This window comes from Herpailurus yagouaroundi, unplaced genomic scaffold, assembly GCF_014898765.1.
Source record: "Herpailurus yagouaroundi ecotype Mexico unplaced genomic scaffold, PumYag 162, whole genome shotgun sequence".
In the NCBI taxonomy this organism is placed as follows: Eukaryota; Metazoa; Chordata; class Mammalia; order Carnivora; family Felidae; genus Herpailurus; species Herpailurus yagouaroundi.
Genome location: NW_024412403.1, coordinates 60,722,142 through 60,747,760, shown reverse-complemented (window position 1 = coordinate 60,747,760; position 25,619 = coordinate 60,722,142). Strand labels below are relative to the sequence as shown.

The 25,619-nt window shown below is 38.6% G+C and overlaps 1 protein-coding gene across 2 annotated transcripts in view; it reads left to right on the top strand.

Annotated features, from left to right (window-relative positions):
- Window positions 1-25,619, top strand: part of CFAP44 (cilia and flagella associated protein 44) — a 151,235-nt gene that overhangs the window by 23,062 nt on the left and 102,554 nt on the right. For both annotated transcript variants that reach the window (XM_040484520.1, XM_040484519.1), the window contains 10 exons: window positions 3,330-3,546; window positions 5,737-5,851; window positions 9,528-9,692; window positions 11,930-12,085; window positions 12,996-13,043; window positions 14,057-14,156; window positions 14,693-14,787; window positions 17,915-18,124; window positions 18,773-18,883; window positions 23,397-23,555. In XM_040484520.1, coding sequence (XP_040340454.1) covers window positions 3,330-3,546; window positions 5,737-5,851; window positions 9,528-9,692; window positions 11,930-12,085; window positions 12,996-13,043; window positions 14,057-14,156; window positions 14,693-14,787; window positions 17,915-18,124; window positions 18,773-18,883; window positions 23,397-23,555 — 1,376 coding nt within the window. The remainder of the gene's footprint in view (window positions 1-3,329; window positions 3,547-5,736; window positions 5,852-9,527; window positions 9,693-11,929; window positions 12,086-12,995; window positions 13,044-14,056; window positions 14,157-14,692; window positions 14,788-17,914; window positions 18,125-18,772; window positions 18,884-23,396; window positions 23,556-25,619) is intronic.

Genomic DNA, 25,619 nt, shown 5'->3' with positions numbered 1-25,619 from the left:
ATACTTTGCGTAACAGTCCTTTATCGCATATGCTTTTGCAAATTTTTCTCCCAGTCTGTGACTTGTATCGTTTTCTTGACATTGCCCTTCTCAGAGCAGGTTTTCATTTTAATGAAGTTTAGTTATTAGTGATTTCTTTTATGGATCATGTCTTTCGTGTGGAATCTAAAATGGCATCATGATACCCAAGGTCACCTAGGTTGTGTCTTACATTAACTTCTATGAATTTTACATTTCTTGCATTTTATATTTAGGTCTGTGATCCATTTTCAGTTAATTTTCGTGAAAGATGTAAGGCCTATGTTTTCATTAATTTATTTGTTTGCTTGTTTATTTTTTGCCTATGGATGTCCAGGTGGCCCAGCACATTTGTTGAAGAGACTGTCTTTTCTCTGCTATATTGTCTTCAGGCCTTTGTCAAAGATCAGTTGACTGTATTTCTCTGGGTCTATTTTTGGGCTTTCTATTCTGTTCCATTTGTCTATTTAGTCTTTCCCTAATGTCACACTATCTTGATTACTGTAGTTGTATGGTATATTTTGAAGTCCGGTATTATCAGTTCAACTTTGCCCCTTTCACTCAGTATTATGTTGACTAGTCTGGGTCTTTTGCCTGTCTGTATGAACTTTAAAATCAGTTTGTTGATATCCCCAAACTAATAATACAGTTGTTTCTGCACATTATTAGATTCAATTTGCTAATATTTTGTTGAGGTATTTCACATCTATGATCATGAAAGATACTGTTCTATCGTTTTCTTTTCTTAGACAAACTGTTATTTGTTACATCAATTAAGAATAGTAAAAATAAAAGTTTTTTATTTTACATTCACTTACTCCTTCTTCAGTGCTCTTCATCTCTTTATGTAGATGTGTGTTTCTGACCTATATTATTTTCCTTCTGTGCAGAGAACTTCTTTTAACTTTTCCTGCAAAGCAGGTCTCCTGGCAACAAATTCCCTCAGTGTGTGTCAGAGAAAGTCTTTATCTGTCACTTTTGAAGGATAATTTCATGGGGTACAGAAGGTCCAGGTTGGTGGGTTTTTTCCCTTCAACACTTTAAATATCTCAGTCCATTCTTCTTGCTTGTGTGGTTTCTGAGGAGAAGTTGGATATAGTTTTTCATTCTTCTCTAGGTAAGATGTTTTTCCCCTCTTGCTTTTTTCAGGAGTTCTTCCTTTATCTTCATTTTCTGTAGTTTTCTGGGCATTTATTCCAGTTAGTATTCTCTGAGCTTCTTGGATCTGTGGTTTGGTGTCTGATAGTAATTTGGGGGAAATTCTCAGTCATTATTGTTTCACATACTTCTTCTCTTCCTTTCTCTTTTCTTCTCCTTCTGGTATTTCCATTACACATACATTGCATCTTTTGTAGTTGTTCCATAGTTCTTAGATATCGCTTCTGTTTTGCTCTTCAGTTTTAAAGATTCTATTGATATATTCTGTAGCTCAGAGATTTCCTCAGCTGTGTCCAATTTACTAATGAGCCCATCAAAGACATTTTTCATTTCTGTTACAATGTTTTCTATCTCTAGCCTTTCCTTGTTGTTCTTTCTTAGGACTTCCATTTTTCTGCTGACATTGTCCATTTGTTCCTGGATATTGTCTGCTTTATTCCCTTGGCATATTAATCACAGTTGTTTTATTTATTTATTTAATATGTATTTATTTTTGAGAGAGAGATAGACAGAAAATGCGAGAGGCAGAGAGGGAGACAGAGGATCCAAAACAGTTTCTGTGCTGACAGTACAGAACCTGATGTGGGGCTAAAACTCACGAACCATGAGATCATAACCTTAGGTAAAGTCGGATGCAACTGACTGAGCCACCCAGACACCCTAATCATAGTTGGTTTAAATTCCCAGTCTGATATTTCCGTATCTGTGCCATGTCTGGTTCTAATGCTTGCTCTGTCTCTTCAAACTGTGTTTTTTGCCTTTTTGTATGCTTTGTAGATTTTTCTCGGTAGCCAGACATGGTGTAGTGGATAAAAATAATTGCTGTAAATAGGCTTCTTGTAACATGGTGGTAAAGTGTGGAGGGAGGGGAAGTGTTCTATGGTTCTGTGATTAGGTCTCAAATTTTTAGGGAGCCTCTCTCGACCGAACTTCATAAATGCTTCTTAGCAGTTTTCCCCCCTCAGGTGGGATGGGATGGCTAGCGGGGGCTAGAGTTGAGTATTTCCTTCCCCAGGTTAGTTAGGTTGGTTAGGCTTTTGTTAATTAGTTTCTCCTGAGGACAGACCTCATTAAGAGGAGCAGAGTGTTCTGGTGTATTTCAGTTTTTTTTTTTTAATGTTTATTTATTAGAGAGAGAGGGAGGGAGGGGGAAGGAGCCGTGAGAGAGGAAGACACAGATTCCAAAGCAGGGTCCAGGTTCTGAGCTGTCAGCACAGAGTTCGACACGGAGTTCCAACTCGTGAACTGTGAGATCATGATCTGAGTCAAAGTCAGATGCTTAACTGACTGAGCTGCCCAGGTGCACCTGTTCTGGTGTATTTAAAAATGGTTCCTATTCCCCTCTCCCTGCTGAAAGCCTGAGGGTTTTCTCTAGGTGTTTACTGTGGGGGACCTGGTCAAGCTCCTGGAGATAAAGCTCACAATATTTTTGAAGACCATCTTATGACTGGGCCTCCCTGGAGTTTTTAACTCTCAGATTTGTCCATGCTGAGCTTCCAGCAATTCATCAGTGATAGTTCAGGTTTTACTACCTGGCTCGGATATTTTGGCTATTTCTGCTGTGAGTCCCTGCTATAGTAAGTTGCAAATGCTCGTGTTCCCCTGTCGTATCTCTCCAGTCTCCAGAGCAGCCGTTTGCCCTGTGTCCTTCCCTCACTTATGAATCCAAGAAGAGTTGTGATTTTTTAGTGTGTTCAGCTTTTTATTTGTTGTTAGGATGGAATGGTGACTTCCAAGCTCCTTACATGCATAACCAGAAACCTGAAGTCCTCAATTTTTATTTGGTGAATTTTCCAGTGGCAAGTTTCTAATTATAGATTGATTTCTTTCTGCTATCTCACATGATTTTGTGTCCCCCTGCCCCCGTTTCATAAACTGGAATGTGTTCTCAAAAACAGTCAAAAGTTTTTCTCTTGCAAAATGTGATGAAGATTTCTTCACTCTCCCCACTCACGTAATATAATTCATTCTAAAGCCAAGGGTGATGAATGATTTTGGATTGTTTCTTTGGGGATTCTTGGCATTCTTTCGTCAATGCTTATCACCAAGGATGCTTGCTTGCTCTCTCTCTCCTTTTCCTTTTCAAAAGAATACACTTTAGAAAATGAGATAAGTGTTGCCTCTGTTCATTGGCCTCCCATTCACCCTTTCAGATGGGACTGAGCTGGCTTATGCTTACGTGGATTTTAACTACGATGGTACCTTGCTAGCCTCTGTTGGCAGCAGCCCAGATCACACGCTGACCATCTGGAACTGGAAAGAAGAACAGCCCATACTGAGGACAAAAGCTTTTTCCCAGGAAGTTTTTAAGGTTACTTTCAATCCTGAAGATGATGAGCAGCTGACTACATCGGGATCAGGCCACATCAAGTAGGTTGTGTGACTGATACAGGTGTTGGTAGATTATCATTAATGATATTTTCTAAGAGGTGACCAGCTGGAGACATCTTTGCTGATTAACATTAGGATAATTTTTAAATGTGTTATCTTTAACTGTAGTGCTGCTTTTCTAATTGGATATGGGGATTTTCTTACCTGAGGGGCGCCAGGGTGGCTCAGTTGGTTAAGCGGCCAACTCTTGGTTTCTGCTCAGGTCGTGATCTCACCGTTTCGTGGGTTTGAGCCCTGCATCAGACTCTGGGCTAATAGTGTGGAGGCTGCTTGGGATTCTCCCTCTCTCCCTCCCTCTCTGCCCACCCCCCACTTAGGCTGTCTCTGTCTCTCTCAACATAAATAAATACACTTAAAAAAAAAGACAGTATAGATAAAAAGAAGGGCTTTTATTTTATTTTATTTTTTTTAAAGAAAGGCTTTTAAATGTAGCCTACTGCCTTATAGGCTTTACCACCTCAAAGGGTTTGTATAATGTCTTACTAACATGGCATGTTGACTTTTCAGACCCACCATTAAACTTGTTGTAGCAATACTGTATGATGGATAAGTCATTTTGACTCTGAACTCAGTCTTCATCTGTAAAATAAGAATTATAACAGAATCATTCCTAACCCAGGGCCCTCAATACTAAATTGCAACAGAGTTTACTGTTGATCTCGGTCTCTGGGTCTAAATTTCATGTCGTTTTCACTTTATCATACTCCGCTCTATTTTCTAGGATGGAATGACTTTGTCCTGTTCTGTCTTCATTCTACCTTGTCTTAAGCATTTATCTAACAACCTTCTACCACCACCCTCGGACTGCTCATAACTAGATTTCCAGCGTCCTTTTTGAGAAAGACATTTTTACCTAAGTTTCTCTTAGTTCAATTTAAACCTGGCCCTATTCTTATTCATTCATTAGAAATGTAGAATAATTGAACAGATATTATTTAAAAAAATTTTTTTTAACGTTTATTTATTTTTGAGACAGAGAGAGACAGAGCATGAACGGGGGAGGGTCAGAGAGAGGGAGACACAGAATCTGAAACAGGCTCCAGGCTCTGAGCTGTCAGCACAGAGCCCGACACGGGGCTTGAACTCACCGCGAGATCATGACCTGAGCCGAAGTCGGCCGCTTAACCGACTGAGCCACCCAGGCGCCCCTAATTGAACAGATTTTAAATAGAAACTTGGGGGAATTCTCAAGTAATCTTCTGCTAGCTATAGGCTAAAAATGTCCAATTCTTTTACATTTGCCCATCATTTAGTAAAGTGCATATTTTCTATGTACTGTGTCTTTGTAGAGGGATAGAAATGGAATAATTTCATGTGTGAAGTGCTATGAAAGAAACAAAGTATATGGAAATGTGTGAACAGAGGACCTACCATAGCCTTGGAGAAGGATGTTTGTTATTTAAGCTTTTGGCTTCCTATTGGCTTGTTGATATCATCCATTATCTATTTTATATCTAGTTGGTAGACCAGATTCTTTTTCCTACATGGTTTTCATCATCTGACTGTTCATTGCTTAGACTATTAATAAGAAATATTAATGAATAAATGTTGATTATTACTGCTTTTATGTGCTAGGCACTGTTCTAAGCATTTTTCAATAATTTTATGAGGTTGGTACTACTAATATGCTCACTGTATACATGAAGGAATGAGGGCACAGTGTTATTTAGAAACTCACTCTTAAGTTACACAGCAAGTAAATTAGAAATTTTTGGAAAACTTTTACATGTTCTAAAATGGTAGTATCCAATAGAACTTTCTGCCAGGGTGGAATGTTCTGTGCTATCCAACCTAGTAGACACTAGCTACATGTAGCTATTGAATACTTGAAATTGGCTGGTCTGACAGAAACACTGAGCTTTAAATTTTATTTAGCCTTAATTTATTAAGTCTAAGTTAAAATAGTCTAACTTGGCTACAATTGACTGCATAGGACAGCAGGAGTCTCAGATATAATATCCACAAAGGCAGGGAATTTATTTTGTCTGTTTTGCTCAATGCTGAATTCATATTGCCTAGAGCTTTCCTGACAGGTAGTTGATACTTAATACATATTAGATGAATGAATAAATGAGATAATATGTGATGATGAAACATGTAAATATTTGGGTGATAATAAAAATAAAGCCTCTTTGAGGTACATTCAGTCACCTTCTGGTTTGTTTACAGGTTCTGGGAAATGGCTCTAACATTCACTGGTCTCAAGCTTCAGGGTTCATTGGGTCGATTTGGCAAAACAGCCACTACTGATATAGAAGGTTACATGGAGCTCCCAGATGGGAAGGTGAGTGTAGCCACTATTCTACAATAATAAGATTATGTTTCCAAGTGATGAAAATAGATGAAAGCACATTATACATTGTGAAAAGCACTGCCAATGTTAGTACTAATGAATACTATAATTGTGAATATAATGAACATTTCATTTTGCTTCTTCAGATTATCAATTTTAATTAATATACTTCCACAGAATTGTCCTAATCCACATACAAATATTATTTTTGTTTTGTGTCTACTAAATATTATACAAACACATAACATTTAATATATTAACATAGTGACATATTGTCATTTTTTATTACGCCATGGAGTTGCAGTGTTTATGTTTATCTTTCCCTCCTCTTTTGTCATGATGGTCCAAGAGGACTTCCTGGCTCAAAGTTGTATATAGTCTTGCAGCTTTTGTTTTTATTGTCAGATTATTATTTAGGAAGATTGAACCACCTTATAGTGGCTCCTACAGACCCACTGTGCCTGTTTATTCTGTAACATTGTTAGTTTATCTTTTCTCTTCCTCTTACAAAATTTATGGGCATCTTGCCTATAGGGTCAGTTCTCCATTAATGATGCATTTGGCTTCCTATTAGGATGAGTTATATAGTATTACTTGTGAATGTCTCCGTTATAAGTAAATGCCAGCATACAAATATAATTTTGAGGAACAAAATGGGCTACCTAGTAGATATTCTGTACCTAGTATCTACCTAGTAGATATTCTCAATCTGAAATCATGTTGTGTGGGAGGAAATAACAATTCTTAGATGCTGGTTAAATACATATCCAAACCTTTAAAATGATCATAAGTCATTTTAGCTTCAAATTCTGAATCCTACAAGAATTAAGCTAGGATAAAGATGGTTAAAACATGCCACAAGATAGATCTTTAAAAGGTTCAGTAGGATTCATGTGTATGTAGGGAGAAAAGAAGCCATTTTATTTATTTTTAACTTGTTTTATTTTTTATTTTTTTAAATTTATATCCAAATTAGTTAGCATATAGTGCAACAATGATTTCAGGAGTAGATTCCTTAGTGCCCCTTACCCATTTAGCCCACCTCCCTCCCACAACCCCTCCAGTAAGCCTCAGTTTGTTCTCCATATTTATGAGTCTCTTCTGTTTTGTCCCCCTCCCTGTTTTTATATTCTTTTTGTTTCCCTTCCCTTATTGTCCATCTGTTTTGTCTCTTAAAGTCCTCATATGAGTGAAGTCATATGATTTTTGTCTTTCTCTGACTAATTTCACTTAGCATAATACCCTCCAGTTCCATCCACATCATTGCAAACGGCAAGATTTCATTCTTTTTGATTGCCGAGTAATACTCCAGTGTGTGTGTGTGTGTGTGTGTGTGTGTGTGTGTGTGTGTGTATCACATCTGCTTTATCCAGTCATCCATCGATGGACATTTGGACTCTTTCCATACTTTGGCTATTGTTGATAGTGCTGCTATAAACATGGGGGTGCACGTGTCCCTTTGAAACAGCACACCTGTACCCCGTGGATAAATGCCTAATAGTGCAATTGCTGGGTTGTAGGGTTGTTCGATTTTTAGTTTTTTTGAGGCACCTCCATACTGTCTTCCAGAGTGGCTGCACCAGCTTGCATTGCCACCAACAATGCTAAAGAGGTCCTCTTTCTCCGCATCCTGGCCAACATAGTGTTGTTGCCAGAGTTGTTAATGTTAGCTATTCTGACAGGTGTGAGGTGGTATCTCATTGTGGCTTTGATTTGTATCTCCCTGATGATGAGTAATGTTGAGCATTTTTTCATGTGTCGGTTGGCCTTCTGGATGTCTTCTTTGGAGAAGTGTCTATTCATGTCTTTTGCCCATTTCTTCACTGGATTCTTTGTTTTTTGGGTGTTGAGTTTGATAAGTTCTTTATAGATTTTGGATACTAACCCTTTATCTGATATGTCATTTGCAAATATCTTCTCCCATTCTGTCAGTTGCCTTTTAGTTTTGCTGATGGTTTCCTTCGCTGTGCAGAAAAAAGAAGCCATTTTAAATGAGAGACACACAAAAGGAAATGTTTAGAGTTAGGAATAAATAGCTAATATTTGGAATTCTACTTAGGAGGGAGCATTTATGTTGGGAAAGAGTGGGAAACTAGGTTGAGAAGTATAGTTGGGTCCTAGTGTATGAGGAGATTAACAGCCAGGCAGAACTACTATACATTGGAAGAGTGGAGTTGAAAATGAAGTTATGTATTAATCTGGCCACAAAATGCCAAATGAGTTGGAGGAAGGAAAATCTGGAGTCAAGGAGATGAGCTAAGAAGGAAGATATTACTTTCATTTCAGTTTTCAGGACAAATGGAAAAAGAAAGCTAGACATGAGTGACATTTCAGAAGGGAAAGTCTTCCAGGTATCTGGCTTTGGGTGGTTTTGTCACTGGACAGAAGAAAGCAAGTCGAGATAAAGATTATCCAAAGTTAGCTGAGGTTTAATAATAGGTAAACCAGGTAGAATGGATAAGATTAGTAGACTGGGGATGTAGAAAAGATGGAGTAAATTACTTGGCAGGAAGGAAATGGGGTGCAGAATGCTGGAGCAGGCAGGCAAGAATTAGATCCGAGTTTCCCCAAAGGTGTTTCATGGAACATTAGTCTGCACAGAATCTCTGTAAAAATAAGACTTTCCTGGTCAAATTCCTTTGTATCTAGAAATTTCTTTCAGTGATCTATATTAAAGTTTCCAGGGGATCCTAAAGAAAAGAAAGTTGTCTGATTTTGTTTATCCAAGCATATGTCTTCTGAGTTAATGTTAGTCAGAAGAGGAGCTTTTGAGCCAAGGTTCCTGGGTGAAAATCCTGATTCCTATTGGTATTTTGTGCAAGCCACTTAACTGTTCTGTTCAGTTTTTTTCTTTATAAAATGGGAATAATAATAGTTAGGACTCCTATTGATCCATATGATTCCCTTGTGTGAATGAGGAAAACTATGTTTTCTGGGAAAATAAAGTGGCCAACCTGCATAACTGTACATGGTACCCTCAATAAATATACCTAGTTCATATGAGGTTTTAAGATTAATGTATGTAAAGTGCTCAAGTATCACTTGGCACAGAATCGATACTTAATTAGTATGACTTATTATGTAATACCAGTTAAAATTCCTAAGAACTAGTGTTTGGCGGTACATACTTGGATGTGCTGGATTAAATGGATTAATAGGAACTGGTTCCAGATGATTGTTCTTGTTTGAAATTGGATATTCTTATGCTATAATCTTCTGAGTTCAGTAATTTTTCTGAGTTCACAGTTTAAAAAACTTGTAACATTTGATATTATCACTCTTAAAAAGTAGAAACTCGTCTATCGAGAGGTTAAAAATGTCTCTAATTTTTGACTCCGTAATTCCACTCCTGGATTAGGCCCTTAAGAGCTAGGCAAAGAAGGCTATTTCAGATATATTTGAAAAATTACCAGCAACTTAGAGCGTAATCACGGTGATGTAACACTGTGCATAATGCTAGGAGGAAACCCATCACAATGTGATTAGTGCATGTTTTTGAAGTAGTGAATTTTCATTTCTACATTTTCTTATTTTTCTATACTTCCTTTGCTTCTCTTGATTATGTAAGTACAAAATCTTTAAAAATAAATCTCACCTGAATGTGAGGCATAAATATCCACGTTTGTCTGTTTTAATGCACATTCCTCCCTTTCTGCATCCCTGCCAGGTGCTCTCAGGGTCAGAGTGGGGCAACATGCTGGTGTGGGAAGGCGGCCTCATCAAAGTTGAGCTCTGTCGAGCTGCAAGAAAGTCTTGTCATCAGGGTTCCATTAACCAGATAGTGCTGGACGAGGGTGAAGTCATCACTATTGGGGCAGATGGATGTATTAGGGTAAGTTTTCTTGACGCTTGGTCAGGAGCGCCCACATCAAAGACTTACAGGTCACCCTACTGGTGTTATCAGATTTTTACTTCTCACAAAGGTCACTTTATTTTTTTTATTTTTTTATTTTTTTATTTTTTTATTATTTTTTTTTTATTTTTTTTAATTTTAAAAAAAAATTTTTTTTTTCAATGTTTATTTATTTTTGGGACAGAGAGAGACAGAGCATGAACGGGGGAGGGACAGAGAGAGAGGGAGACACAGAATCGGAAACAGGCTCCAGGCTCTGAGCTATCAGCCCAGAGCCCGACGCGGGGCTCGAACTCCCGGACAGCGAGATCGTGACCTGGCTGAAGTCGGACGCTTAACCGACTGCGCCACCCAGGCGCCCCACAAAGGTCACTTTATAAAGGACATCAGTGGTCATTTACTCCTACGGCCAGCGCATTTAAAATCATACTTTCCTTGTGGTAAATATTTAAATTCTAGTCAAAATTAATTTATAGCATCTTAGCAGTGAAATTTTCTGAGGGGACCTTTTGTTAATTTGATTCTCTGGTTGAAATAGTAGTTTGGGAAAATGAAAACCTATTTTAGCAGACTATAAACAGTGGACACAGGTGTCCTTTCAAAACACGCAGTGTGAATGGGTCATGTTTTAGGGATGAAAGTACCAAACATTCTTATTTTTGACTGAGGTTACTAACTAGAAATACACTCAAAAGTGAGCTGATAGGGTTTGCCTGTGGATACTCCCCTCTCTTTTCTCTTTACACTGGTGAACTCACTTGTCCTCCCCTGTGGACACTATCTTGCCCATGGTGTGGGCTAAGCTGGAACATTGCTCCAGCATCTAAGTCCCTCTAGTAGTTATCAGACCACTTCTCCCACCCACCCATGTATATGGACCCTGCTGCTGCTGGCAAACCTGGAGGCTTATGATTTGCCCTGTGGTCCTTTTGGCACATATTCCTACTGGTGCCTTTCCAAGAAAGTGGTAGTATTCTCTGGACTTTCCTTAGGAAGTATTATTTTCAGAAGTAAGACTGTATTTTAGAAAATAATCTCGTCACCCTGTTGACATATATTGAGATTACAACATCTAGCTATATCTCTCCCAGTCTGTCTTCTTACCATTGGCTTTTTGAACCCAAGTATAAAATTTTGCGTTTACCATATTAAATTTAATTTTGTTAGATTTTACTAACTGCTCTGGAAATTTTTATGTCCTTTCTTTTGTCATATAGCGTATTTACTGTCCATCTAAGATATAGGTCACCCCAAAATGTCAAAATACCAACTGAAGGGAAATCTCAAGATTAAAGAAATTAAACACTTCACAGATGGTCCTTTAATGAACACCACTAATTTCTAAACTGGCTTCCTTTTTAAATGTCACCCTAATCTCTTTAGTCTTTTATAGTAAATCTCTACCTCTAACCCTTTGGGAAAAACCTAGCCCAACTCCCAGGAGTCCCTCTGACCTGTGGATCTGGGTCTCTCCCCTGTGGAGCTAGTCTATGGGACAGCACCAGTCCTCCCTGGAGTTACTTTCCCTACGGCTGAGTTATTGAGTATGGGTTAACGGGGTGGGATGTGTCAACAGATGCATCCAGGGTGGGCTCTGGGACTTTGTGCAGGAAGTCCTTCTCAATCTCTCTGCTGTGTGAGGTGAAACTGCTCCCTCATGCTTTCCATAGTGTTCTGTTGTCTGTCCCAGAACAGCAATCCTTACCTGAATAGCACAGTCTAAATCAATGATGGAAAACACTTTCTCATGACAGCCTCATCTACACACCTTTTCTCTGCTTGTCATGAGGATTGAGTATGGATCATGAAGTCTATTTCCCCTTTCCAGAGGCCCACTGGTAAAATCAAAACAGGGCTCATGATAGTGTCTTGCCAAATAATCAAACCATTTGCTCCAAATGGCCACTTTACATGCAGAAACACCTGATAGACCCCTTGACATCAAGTTTACTCTGGGCTAATTAGAATTTTTATTCAGGCTGAGTTTTCTCACTAAGCTCCATCCATACAAAGGAAACAATCATAATTTATTATCCTCCGGTTGGAACCAATATCTCAGGGGTTGAGTTTTGGCTGGTGTTGTGATTACCCCTACTCACTCATTTGCATGCAACAAGAAGAAACGACTTTTGAAAAAAAAAAGTCAGAGCCTTTTCTTACAGAAAATGTAAATTCAGAAACTGCTGATTGATTGAAATATTTTCTTATTTTATAAGATCTGGGATTTTGAGACCATAGATACTGCTGACACTATAGACGAGACTGGATTGTTAGAGATCGAGCCCATTAATGAGCTTCAAGTAGGCAAGAATGTCAAACTCTTCTCTATGATAAAGATGAGCGACATGGGAAATAACATTTGGTTGGCTCAAGTAAGTTGCATTCTTCCCTCTTGGCTCTTTAAAGTTACCTGCACATAAAATTAAAGTAGTAACAATTTATTGCCACTGTGTTACTAAGTCCATTTTACTATTAAAACTACTATTGATATATCCTTAACCTTGGTATTTGCTGCCCTACAAGCAATTCTCTACAACCGCATTGGAGATGTAGGATTCATTATAGCCACTGGTAAATCTGCCCAGTTTGGCCTGCACCCATGACTTCCATCTGCTATAGAGAAACCTACACCCATCTCCGCCCTATTCTACTCAAGCACCACAGTAGTAGCTAGGGTCTTTCTATTAATTCGCTTCCATCCACTCCTGGAGCACAACAAAACCATTCAAACACTCACACTATACCTAGGAGCTCTCACAACCCTATTTACAGCAAACTGTGCTTTAACACAAAATGATATTAAAGAAATCGTTGCCTTTTCTATCTCAAGTCAATTGGGACTTCTACACAGAAAACCACTTAGCATTCTTATTATATTAAACTATTTGTAATACGAAAATGCTTCATTTATTGTGTGTTCTAAGATATATAGAAGTTGCTTTTGTTAAATTTCAATCACAGTTTGTTTTTTATAAATGCTTATTTTTGAGAGATAGAGAGTGGGGAGGGGCAGAGAGAGAGGGCGACAGAGGATCAAAAGCACTCACAGCAGCAAGCCCAATGTGAGGCCTGAACTCCCCAACCTTGAGACTATGACCTGAGGTGAAGTCGGATGCTCAGCTGACTGAGTCACCCAGGCGCCCTCAATCACACTGTAAAATATATGTAAACTTTTGGTATTACTGTTTGTCCTTTATTTTAACTAGATCACAGGAAGAAAATTTCTTTTTATTTGATAAAAGTTCAAAATGATAAACTATTGTTATGTATTTAATTTTTTAGGATGCCAATGGAGCCATATGGAAGCTTGACCTTAGTTTTTCAAATATTGTAAGTTGCCTATTTTTCTTTTTTCCTAATTCTTATAATAACAATCTGTTATTCTTCTTTAAAAGATACTTTATTGGGGCGCCTGGGTGGCGCAGTCGGTTAAGCGTCCGACTTCAGCCAGGTCACGATCTCGAGGTCCGGGAGTTCGAGCCCCGCGTCAGGCTCTGGGCTGATGTATCAGAGCCTGGAGCCTGTTTCCGATTCTGTGTCTCCCTCTCTCTCTGCCCCTCCCCCGTTCATGCTCTGTCTCTCTCTGTCCCAAAAATAAATAAACGTTGAAAAAAAAATAAAAATAAAAGATACTTTATCTTTCTCCATATTTGATCATTGTTCCCATCAAAAACTTGTCCAACATGTCCTGGTCCTGAGAATTTATTATCTCTCTCTCTGATTTTATAAAAAAGAAAAGGAGGTATCTCCTAGCAAAATCCACCAGAGAAGTGGCAATTGACAATGCCTAACGTTATCAAGTGCTTTACAGTTGTCATAAACTTATGGCATTTTCATTTATATGATCTTCTGTAACCCTCACAGTTACCCTGATGAGCAGGTAGGCTTTTGCTATTACCTCATTTTACTGGTGAAGAAATGGAAAGCCTGCAAGTACAATTCCAATACTTGCTTTTCCTAATTCTAAGAGTCCAGCACTCTTTCTAACTTATGCTTTTAAAAATTTCTATTCAGATAAAATCACACGTGTGTTATAGGGTTATATATATAAATCTATTATTTTTTTAATGTTTATTTTAGAGAGAGACAGAGTGTGAGTAGGGGAGGGGTAGAGAGAGAGGGAGACACAGAATCTGAAGCAGGCTCCAGGCTCCGAGCTGTCAGCACAGTGATGGACACAGGGCTCGGACCCGCGAACCATGAGATCATGACCTGAGCCGAAGTCGGACGCTTAATCGACTGAGCCACCCAGACGCCCCAACTATGTATATATTTTTTAAAACTTGACCTTAATTTGATGTTAACTTATCTTTGAGATCTGATAGGGTCTCTTTTATTATCAGACCCAAGATCCAGACTGCCTCTTCTCCTTCCATTCTGGAGCTATCGAAGCCTTGGCAGTCTCTCCTCTCACTTATCTCATGGCCACTACTGCCTTAGACTGTAAGTAGAACTCTAAATGAAAATATAGCTGGCCTTTTTTGTTTTGTTTTCCACATAAAATTTTCTATGTGTTTGATGAAAAGCACTTGACAGTTTTTCCAAAAGGAAGCCTCTTGCTGCAAGAGAGGTGAGTTTTTACGTAAGGGAGAGAAACTGAAGTGCAGCAGCCTTGGTTATTGTGAGAGATTAAGGGCACAGTAAGTTGCTCAAGAAGATGCTATTCATTTTGGCATTATCCACATTTGTGCTTTTCCTATTTATTTTTCACCTTCTTTCTTTCTTCCTGATGTATGGTGAATCTATGTGGGCTGTGCAAGGTGAACTTGATCGGTAGTTGTTTTCTTTATTATCCATGCTTGCAAATTACCTGGTTGAGGATATACATGTAAAATTTTGACTAAAGAAAGCCTATTAGATTATTGGTTGATTGAACTATTTGTGAAATTTCTTGTTATAATGCTCAACATGTAAAGGAAGCCAAGGTTATTTCAAAAGATATATATATATATATTTCTTTTAAAACTGGTTTTCTATAGGCTCTGTTCGAATCTATGATTTTGCTGGCAAAACTCCTTTGGCTCAGATGAGATTCAAACAAGGAGGTACTGCCCTCACCTGGGTACCCCGACTGGTGAGTTTATTATGATGATATTCTACTAAGATCTATTGGTAAATATGGCCTATCAGTGCTATTTCTTGGAAATCTATTTTATACCCTGGGTTTTAGAGGAAAATAAAAATTTTAACTTTATTCACTCATAATGTGAATCTAGTTCAGATCTAGTGACAGAGATCATATCATGACCTTGCTTTTGTGGTTACGGTCCTGTTTTAATAAAAATCTATTTTCATGCCACCTGCAGGTTAGTAATTATTCCATGTTACAAAATTATTGCCCAACAGAACTTTGGGTATCAGACTCTGATTTCATTCATTCTAGTTATATTCCTGGTGTGCCTGCAGTGTGCTGGGGCTTGTTCTAGCTTCTGGGAATGTAACAGGGAACAGAAAGACAAAAATACTTGCCCTCATACACCTTACACTTTAGTGGGAGGGAGGAGGCAGAAATGGACAATACAGAAAAATAAGTAACATACGTGATAATGATAAGAGCTATGAAGAAAATTAGGCAGAGGTAGAGAGTTGTTCTTTATCCATTACAATGTAATAAACTACCGTAAAATGTAGTGGCATAAAACAGCAAACATTTTATTTTGCTCACATTTTCTCTGGATTGGGAAATCACGGTATCTGGGGGCTGGAATCACGTAAAGTCTTCTTTATCACAAGCCTGGCATCTGGGCTGAAGGCTAGGCTAAGCTGGGCGCTCAACAGGAGTGCCTGCTTAATGGCTTCTCCTTGTGGCTTGGGCTTTACCACAGCAGGGTGGCCTCAGGACAGCCACATACTTCTTACATGACAGCTAATGACTCCGAGATCTAGTGTTTCAACAAAAGGCCGAAGCTGCTGGCCTTCTATGACCAGTCTTGGAAGTCACATAATGTCATTTATACCATACTCACTTGAGTGAAGCTGTCACAAGCCCCACCCAGATTCAAGGAGGGGATTTCTCCATGGGAGGCATGTCAAAGAATTTGCAGCTATTTTTCAAAATATCATGGGAGTATTTGGGGAATGTTTTATCTTTACTGTTTTGGGTTGAAGTCAAAGAGAAAATGTTTCGGGACCAAAATAAATGTGGACATGGCTAGAATGGAGCAGAATTTAGTGATAGAATCAAGACCAGAAAGACAACTCAGGCCAGGGAATAGAAGCAGAACAATGATGAGGTTTAGAACAAGTAGAAACCACAGAGTATTTGTCTTACCAAACCTGGCTCACTCTATTCCATTTCATTTACACTCTTACCTGAAGTATTTAAAATACAGCTATATAATTAAATAATTTATCAGATGGTCATTCGATGTCCATAGAATGTTTCCCTTTTTTAGTCTCATATCCAAGTAATGATCATTGGATATCATGCTGGAATTGAAATGCCTTTTCTCTATGCCCTCTCGCTTCTCTAGAAAACTCTGTCTTTATGACTCAGCTTAGGTCAAACATCATCTCCTCTGCATAGCCCTCTGTGACCCTATCTTCTAGTAGAGCTAGGTACTAATTCCTCTGATTTTTTTTTTAAAGCACTGCTTATATACCAATTTTATGATACTTATCATATCACAATGTACTAAGATAAACTGCTTTATTGTATCTTTCCCACCAGACTGTTCTTCATGGTGACAACCACACTTTATTCTTCTTTGAACCTCCAGTACCTCTATAGTACATTTAGACACACAGTATATGTTTATTGAATGAACAACATTCAAGGAATTGGATGGAGTACAGTTTTCTTATTACCAACATTCTCATAACTGCCTGGCCTCAGGGATGATCGCTCTGCTCTAAAGAACAGCAGGGCTCTTGCCTTTCTCCTGAATGCCTTCCAAGATAGCAGATTTAGTATATTCAGACGTTGCTAGATTTCTATCTCCAGCCCATACTTCTTGGAGCTGCAGACCATGTGCCATCCTCATTTTGAGTTTCCCAGGGGACCTCAATCCCAATGTGTCCAAGACTAGATTCATGATACTCTGTTGGCCTCCCCCCAACCCCCTCCAAAACAATAATGGCAGCAACAAACCACACACACACACACACACACACACACACACACACACACACACACGTGCTTGGCTTCCTCCTAGTGTTACCTAACTCAGTAAATGTCTCAGTAATCCCTCTGTCCTCCTCCCCCATATTCAGTTGTCACCAAATAGGACCATTATAACTCTCTCTAAACTATGCCCATATTCCTCCTCTCTGCAATGCCACCTCAAACCCAGTGATCATAATTACTCTCCTGGAGTAAGGTAGCCATCTCTTCAAAGGTCTCCAAAGGTCTTCCTGCATCCTATCTAGGCCATCTCGGTTCTGTTTTGCACAATGCATCTAGGATGACTTTTCTGAAATATCAAGTCTGGTCACATCACCTCCCTTACCCACACATACCCAAGCCCCCAACTAAAAACCTTTTAATGGCTTCCCACTGCTCTTGGGATGAAGACTATCCTTATAAGCTACTTTTTGACCTGGTGCTTGCTTATCCCCCTCTCTGGCCTGTTGTGGAAGCCCTGTTCCCTCACTCAGTCTGCTGTAGTCAAACTAACTTTTTCCTGAGTTACGTTCTTTCCTGCCACATGACCTTTCCACAAGCTATGTCTTCTCCCAGGAGTGTTTCTCTCACCTCCCTAGACTTAGTTAATTTCTGGGCATCTTCTGATCTCCGCTCCACCATCTCTTCTTTAAAGAAGTCCTCAGTCTAGATCAGCTTTCTTTGTTATATTCTCTCCGAGATCATTTCTTTCCTTTAGTGTTTATTTCTGTTCAGAATTTAACACTCATCTGTGTGATTAACATCTGTCCTCCCGCTAGATCCTAAATTCTGTGAAACCAGGGACAAACTGTTCATGCGCTCCCTTGGGTGGCTGGTGATAGGTGCCTGGCATGTGGTAGAAGGATGCGCCGCCAACGTTTGCTCCAGTGCTTGAATTGCCATTATTTACCTGTCTCACGATCAGCAATGATAAGGAGCTGTTCTAAAATAGAGGTTACCAGAAAGTGATATAAGGAATTAGCAGTGAACAGTCAATATTAAATTACTTAGCTGAATAAAATACAAAGTTATCTGTTATGTAGCACAACTTTCTGAATCAACTAATTTTCACATTTGTTGCATTTAATTTTTATCCAAGGTAAGCTACACTGGAGCACAGATTATCGTAGGATTCGAAGATGGAGTTGTTCGAATTCTTGAACTTTATGATCCAAAAGGGCTCACAGTTTTTGCAGGACGGAAGAAAATTTCAGATGCAGATATTAATTTGAAACAGGTTTTCAAGCCCCATACTGCTCGTGTCACTGCCTTAGCTTATGAACGTGATGGAGAAATTCTAGCTACAGGGGTAAGCGGTAGATTTCCTTTTGTTTCCTATTGAGCTTTCATGGTTCAACTTGTCTTATCAGTCTTCCTACTTGATCTAACGTATTTGCTGAGGTACACTTTTTTTTTTCTTTTTGGTGACGTGCACTTTTGAGAAAAATGCAGTTTGCTTTCTTTGTGTTCATATTCTTTCAGTGTAGTCAGTGCATGACATTTCAAAATTTTCTTGCAGATTGAGTTCTAATGCTTATTTTAAATGAATGGAAAATTTCAACTGGGAATTATGATCAGTGTTTTATACATAATCAATATTCTATCATATAGGTATGTTCATGTATAAAATTGCCATAAGCGAAGAGAATATGTAAATTTTTCATGCTTTGATAGGGGAGCATATGCTTTGTGGAACTTTTGGTGAGTTAATCTATGTACAGGTATGGTGATTGTTTTTTTCAGAAAGATATTGGAACACTTGGTTTGTCAGACATTTTCATGGGGGACATGAAGCAAATACTTGATATGTGAATTTTCCCAGCATAATCTGGGATCTAGGATTATCATAGGTATAAATATACATTGGGTATACTCTAACTATTAAATGCTACTCTATACTCTGTGGGATATATTTCAAAAAGAATACATATCTGATGGGTATTTCTCTTTTTCTTAGAGTAGAGATCAAACCGTCTTCTTCTTCGAGGTAGAAAAGGATTATAAGCCAATCGGTTATATTACTACTCCTGGACCTGTTTGCCAGTTAGTATGGTCTTCAGTTTCCCATGTGAGTAATTATTATTTGTCTTCATGCTTAAATCTCAATTACTGCATAATGAAGTGATCTGGAAGATAGAGAATAGCAGGTAGAATGATTAGTCCCACTCCTGGGTCCTGCAGTGAGGGGTCAGGAATGCTTCTTAGCTTGGCTAGTAGCGTATCACTGAGGAGCCCAATGTCCTACTCACTATCTCCTCTCTCTTCCATGCTCTAATTAATTGGTCATGATCCACTCTGAGAACATTGAGGTCTATCAGGCTTTGCTTTAGTAACAATGGTGACTCTATTGAGATACATATGTTGTAATGTGTTGGCTTGGATCTGTCAGTCCTTTTGACATTCAGAAGTTCACTTCAAAGGTCTGAATGTACTTGCCCTCATCTTTATCTCTTTACTTCTACCCCCCTTCTACCTCCATTTTGTCTTCTAATCTTCCATTGACTCTTTTCCTAACATCAGCTGGTGGTTAGGTATTAACTATTGATCTTATTTAATGCCTCTAATTTCCCTAAGTTCAAGCATAGGTTAATTCAGCTGTCTAAATATCGATTGTCTAAACCAGGTGCTATACTGTGTTCTAGGATAATAGTGATGAACTGGGGTGCCTGGGTGGCTCAGTCGGTTGAGCTTCTGACTTCAGCTCAGGTCATGATTTCATGGTTCATGGGTTTGAGCCCCACATTGGGCTCTGTGCTGACAGCTGAGAGCCTGGAGCCTACTTTGGATTCTGTGTTTCCCTTTCTCGCTGCCCTCCTCTGCTCACACTCTGTCTCTCTATCAAAAATAAATAAACATTTAAAAAAATAAAAAAAAATAGTGATGAACTGCATGGAGGTGTTCTCAGGATTATTGAAGTAACATGTGTAGCCTACTTTAAACTCTTCTAAAGACAAGGGCTATAACAATATAGTGGTATATAGAAAAAACTTTTTTTTAAGTTAACATACTCATTGTTTTCATCTTTGCTAGGCACTGATGTATTCAATAAGCAGTATAAAACAATCTCTTCTGAAAGGGAAAAAAATGCACCTATTTAAGAAGTTAAATAACTATCACAGAACAATACAAAGTTTTACAAGGGAATTGGTGACTAAAATGTCAATGGTATAGACAATATGTGCTCTGAATATAGAGCAGGGAAATGTCAAGAAGGGGATAAGTTAACATAACTTATTTTGTACTATTTTACCTTAATTTTGAGGAATTGGTAGGATGTGGGCATTTGGAGAGAAGGTAAGTGCAGATGGTTTAGGTGAAGGAAACAAAAGCTGCCAAGGGAGCTCTGTGTTAAAGCATGAATGCAACATGTGGTATTATGTATACCCTTTAATCATTTCCCTTAGATTCAAAGTAAAAAATCCAAAAAAGTTAGGAATGGTGGGTGGGAAGATGGTGGGTGTGACTATAGAGGGGCTTCTTGAGGAAGATCTTTATGGTGATGGGATAGTTTTGCATCTTGATTGTGGTGAATGGTTACACAAATCTACATCTATAAAATGACCTAGAACTCTACACACATTCTATATTAATGTCAATTTCCTGGTTTCCATATTGTTGCCTAAGAAGTCACCAATGGGGAAAACTGGGTGAAGGATACATGGTTCCTCTCTGTACTATCTTTGCAACTTCTTGTGAATCAAAAATTATTTTAAAATAAGCTAAAAATTTTTTTAATAGGCATGAGACGAAACCCCCCCCAACATAATTCAAAAGTTATTTCAGGCAGTGCTGCCAATTAGTGCTTATATTTATAATATTATTTGGGAATTACTAACGTCAAAGAAAATTACCCTCATTTCACAATATATACATGTATCAAACCATCTATCGTTATATTTCAATAGAGACGTGGAAAAAGGTAAATGACCATACGTAGCTGATACCCTGCATACTTTAGTTGTCTAAATTGCCATAGATGTTAGCTTCCACTAGCTCTCAATGGTCAGACCTCCTGCCTTCCTGAATGCATTAAACTTCTGCCCATTATTTATAATTTGTATTTCCAATAAGGAAACGTGCACAGAGAATCATTTGGCCTGCCGTGGTCACTACCATGATCACTTTGGGCAGATGAGAGGCAGATGGGACAACTGGGCAGCTGTGTTCCAGACATGTGACCAGGGCATGAAATACTATGTGGACGAGAGCTATGTATGAGGTAGAATTGACAGAATTTGGTGATCTTTTGAATTTTGGGGGGTAATTTTGAAGTGTCTAAATGAAACTCCTTAGTTTCTCTAAGACATGTTCTTTTGCCTACATTATTCTGGGGCCACTGTTCTCTGTTGCTGAAACCAGAAAATCTTGAGAATCATTCCAGTCTCTTCCTTACCTCTAACCACCCTGCCCTTCAGTGGTTCACTAAGCTTCTTTGATTATGCATCCTAAACATCCCTGCCTTCTCTTCGATATCCTAGATGTAAACATAATACTGTAGGTAAAAGTAAATAGCATTCAAATAAATGAAAGTGAAGTGAAAACTAATGGACCATTTGGAAGCAATGAACAAACCCTGTTCCCATGCAGTTTAGAGGTGTAAATGCTTTACGGCAAAGGCCCAGCAGAACATCAGGCTCACTTTCCTGCATTTCCCGTTTCGCTGGAATCCTGTCCTCTCAAGTCCTAATTTGTTTGAGTAGCTTTGAACTTCAGCTTTTGTCTCTTCATCTCTGAGAGAATCCCCAAAGCTCTAGGACACTGCCTTGTGTTTGGCTTCTAGGTCTCATGCAAACTGTTGGCAATTTGTCCTTAGGAGGCAATTGGTCCTTCCTACTATCCGACATCGATTCCTGTCTACCTCTGCATCTGCCTGCCCTCTTCCCTTTTTTATAATAGAGGTGGCCTCTTCCTTCCCACATGGAGCCAATTCTGAGTCCTGTCCTTTGGATTGTACTCTCTCCTACTTTTTTTCAAGATTTCATATTACTTATTTTCTCTTTTCTGTCCTATAAATTTAGCCTCACCTGTTTACTGGATCATTTCCATCAGCATTTAAATATATTCAAGTAACTCCCATGGGAAAAAAAAAATTGCTTGACCTCCTGTTCTCCTCTAGCTGCTGTGCCATCTTTCTCCTTCTGACTTTTCTAAGAGGATTAATTATTCCTATTGACTCTTGCTAGTATCTACTCTCATCATTCTACCAAATCAGCTCCTGTGAAGACACCAGTGATATCCATCCATTTAACATTTTCCATTCTTATCTTTCTTGACCTCTTAGCCTCATTTGAACCTGTTGACCCTTACTTTCTCTTTTAAATACCACTTCCCTTTGGCTTTTGTGACCTTATGCTCTCCTAGTTCCCTCGTCTACATCTTGTCATTCCTTTTCAGTCTCCCTCACCCAATTCCTAAGTATTGTTTCCCTAAGGCTCTGTCCTGATCTCTCTTCTCATTCCCAAGCCCATAAATTCCTTAAAAGCCCAGATGTGCCACTGGATATTTGCAGATGGTATATCCTTTGTATAGCACACCCTTCAAACCTACCCACAACTTACTGTGTAATTGTCTTCTACTCCTCCTTCACCTTGAAGCTTAGATACCACCTTCTCGGGAAGCCTTACACAGCCTCCTTTATTCTGGTGGCGCTCCTGCAACACTTGTTGCAGTTACAATTTACATTTATTTATAGGACTTGTTAAATGACAGGCCCTCTTGTTGGAGGTAAACTCCATCATGCCAGACACTGTATTTATTTTTCTTATAATTTTACCCCTAGTGCACTACAAAATGCTAGATACATAGTCTATACATAATAATTATAGAATGACAGAGTGAATAAAAATTTTGAATAATGTGTCTATGGAGTATCAAGATGGGCCTCTGTCCCCCCCCCCCCCCCCTTTTTCCCCCCACTTGCACTCTCCCTCCCTCCCTCTCAACAATAAATAGGCATTAAAAAAAAAAAGATGGGGATTTCCCATACATGGTTAAATATGTGATTTTTGAGCTCATGGGAGAGGTCTGGCCTAGAGAGATAGATTCACTCAGAATTTAATTGTGCATGAATGGTAATGAAGCTTTGGGTTGCCTATAAGATTTCCCAGGGAATGTTTATGGAGTGAGAGTAGAAGAGGGTAGAGGACAAAAACCTTGGGAATGTCCACAATTAATGAACTTGGGCAGATGGAGGATGATCCATCAAAGGAGGCTGAGACTGTATGTGCCATCCACACACTGCATGTTTCCCTTGGCACTCCTAATTTCAAAATTCTGCCCTTTGGGCAAACATATTTTGCAACTGCATTTTTGGCTCAGAAAATATGTTATGGCATCTATAAGGGAAACAAATATAAGTCTAATTTTAACAGTTAGCTTATTAATAGTAATATAATCGATGTTAATAACTGTACATAGTGATTAATAAGATGATTTATTACTGAAGTGAGGAATTAAGTATTAATTTTCAAAAGTGTATAGTATATATAGCAATGATATTTTTCTTCGTTTGTAATCTTTTTGAGCTATGCTTCTAAAAACTTGCCTAAATGTAAATGATCTATTTAATCTTTCTTTTTTAGCCTGAAAGTACTTTACTGATTTTCTGTGAGAATGGCTATGTTCTTGAAAGTCCATTTCCAACTATAAAGGAGGAAGGAGATCATGATGCAGTTTCCTATGAAATCAAAGACATGCACATAAAATGTTTTCATTTCTCAAGTGTCAAATCTAAGATCCTGGTATGTAAGATCCTTGAAGCATTACCTTCTAATATGTTTTGTCTTAGAATACAAAATGTCCTATAAAAGTGCTGGTGAAGTACAAAGAAGAATAAGACCTATACCCTGGCTTTAGAGGGCTTGTAAGCTGGAAGGAAACAGCTGACTGTATTAGAAGGCAGTAGTGAACAGATGTCAAAATCAAAGTGCAAAGAAAATAATTTTAGTGGTGTGCAGTGCAACAAATATGCTTTTAATGGAGAGATAAGAGAAGATCAGAGATGACTAGATGCAGGTGACATTTAGTCACTTAGAAAATAGGAATGATTTTGAAATACAGCATCCTGTCTTGATAAAAACCCTCAAGAAAGTAGGGATAGAAGGAGCATACCTCAAGATCATAAAAGCCATATATGAACGACCCAACGCTGATATCATCCTCAATGGGGAAAAACTGAAAGCTTTCCCCCTAAGGTCAGGAACAAGACAGGGATGTCCACTCTCATCACTGTTATTCAACATAGTATTGGAAGTCTTAGCCTCTGCAATCAAACAACACAAAGAAATAAAAGGCATCCGAATCGGCCAGGAGGAGGTCAAACTTTCAGTCTTTGTAGATGTCATGATGACATGATACTCTTTATGGAAAACCCTAAAGATTATACCAAAAAACTGCTAGAACTGATTCATGAATTCAGCAAAGTTGCAGGATATAAAATCAATGCACAGAAATCGATTGCATTCCTATACACCAACGATGAAGCGACAGAAAGAGAAATCAAGGAATCGATCCCATTTACAGTTGCACAAAAAACCATAAAATACCTAGGAATAAATCTAGCCAAAGAGGTGAAACATCTATACACTGAAAACTATAGAAAGCTTATGAAAGAAATTGAAGAAAACACACACACACACACACACACACACACACACAAAATGGACAAAGATTCCATGCTGCTGGATAGGAAGAACAAATATTGTTAAAATGTTGATACTACCCAAAGAAATCTACATATTCAATGCAATCCCTGTCAAAGTAACACCAGCATTCTTCACAGAGCTAGAAAAAATAATTCTAAAATTTGTATGGAACCAGAAAAGATGCCAAATAGCCAAAGTGATCTTGAAAAAGAAAACCAAAGCAGGGGGCATCACAATCCCAGACTTCAAGCTATATTACAAATCTGTAATCATCAAGACAGTATGGTACTGGCACAAGAACAGACACTCAGATCAATGGAAGAGAATAGAGAACCCAGAAATGGACCCATAAACATATGGCCAACTAATCTTTGACAAGGCAGGAAAGAATATCCAATGGAATAAAGACAGTCTCTTCAGCAAGTGGTGCTGGGAAAACTGGACAGCGACATGCAGAAGAATGAACCTGGACCACTTTCTTACACCATACACAAAAATAAACCCAAAATGGATGACTTCAATGTAAGACAGGAAGCCATCAAAATCCTCGAGGAGAAAGCAGGCAAAAACCTCTTTGATCTTGCCCACAGCAACTTCTTACTCAACATGTCTCCAGAGGCAAGGGAAACAAAAGCAAAAATGAACTACTGGAACCTCATCAAAATAAAAAGCTTCTGCACACTGAAGGAAACAATCAGTAAAACTAAAAGGCAACTGATGGAATGGGAGAAGATATTTGCAAATGACATGTCCGATAAAGGGTTAGTATCCAAAATCTATAAAGAACTTATCAAACTCAACACCCAAAAAACAAAGAATCCAGTGAAGAAATGGGCAAAAGACATGAATAGACACTTCTCCAAAAAAGACATCCAGAAGGCCAATCGACACATGAAAAAATGCTCAACATCACTCATCACCAGGGAAATACAAATCAAAACCACCATGAGATACCACCTTATACCTGTCAGAATGGCTAACATTAACAACTCGGGCAACAACAAATGTTGGCGAGGATGTGGAGAAAGAGGACCTCTTTAGCATTGTTGATGACAGTGCAAGCTGGTGCAGCCACTCTGGAAAACAGTATGGAGGTTCCTCAAAAAACTAAAAATAGAACTACCCTATGACCCAGCAATTGCACTACTAGGCATTTATCCA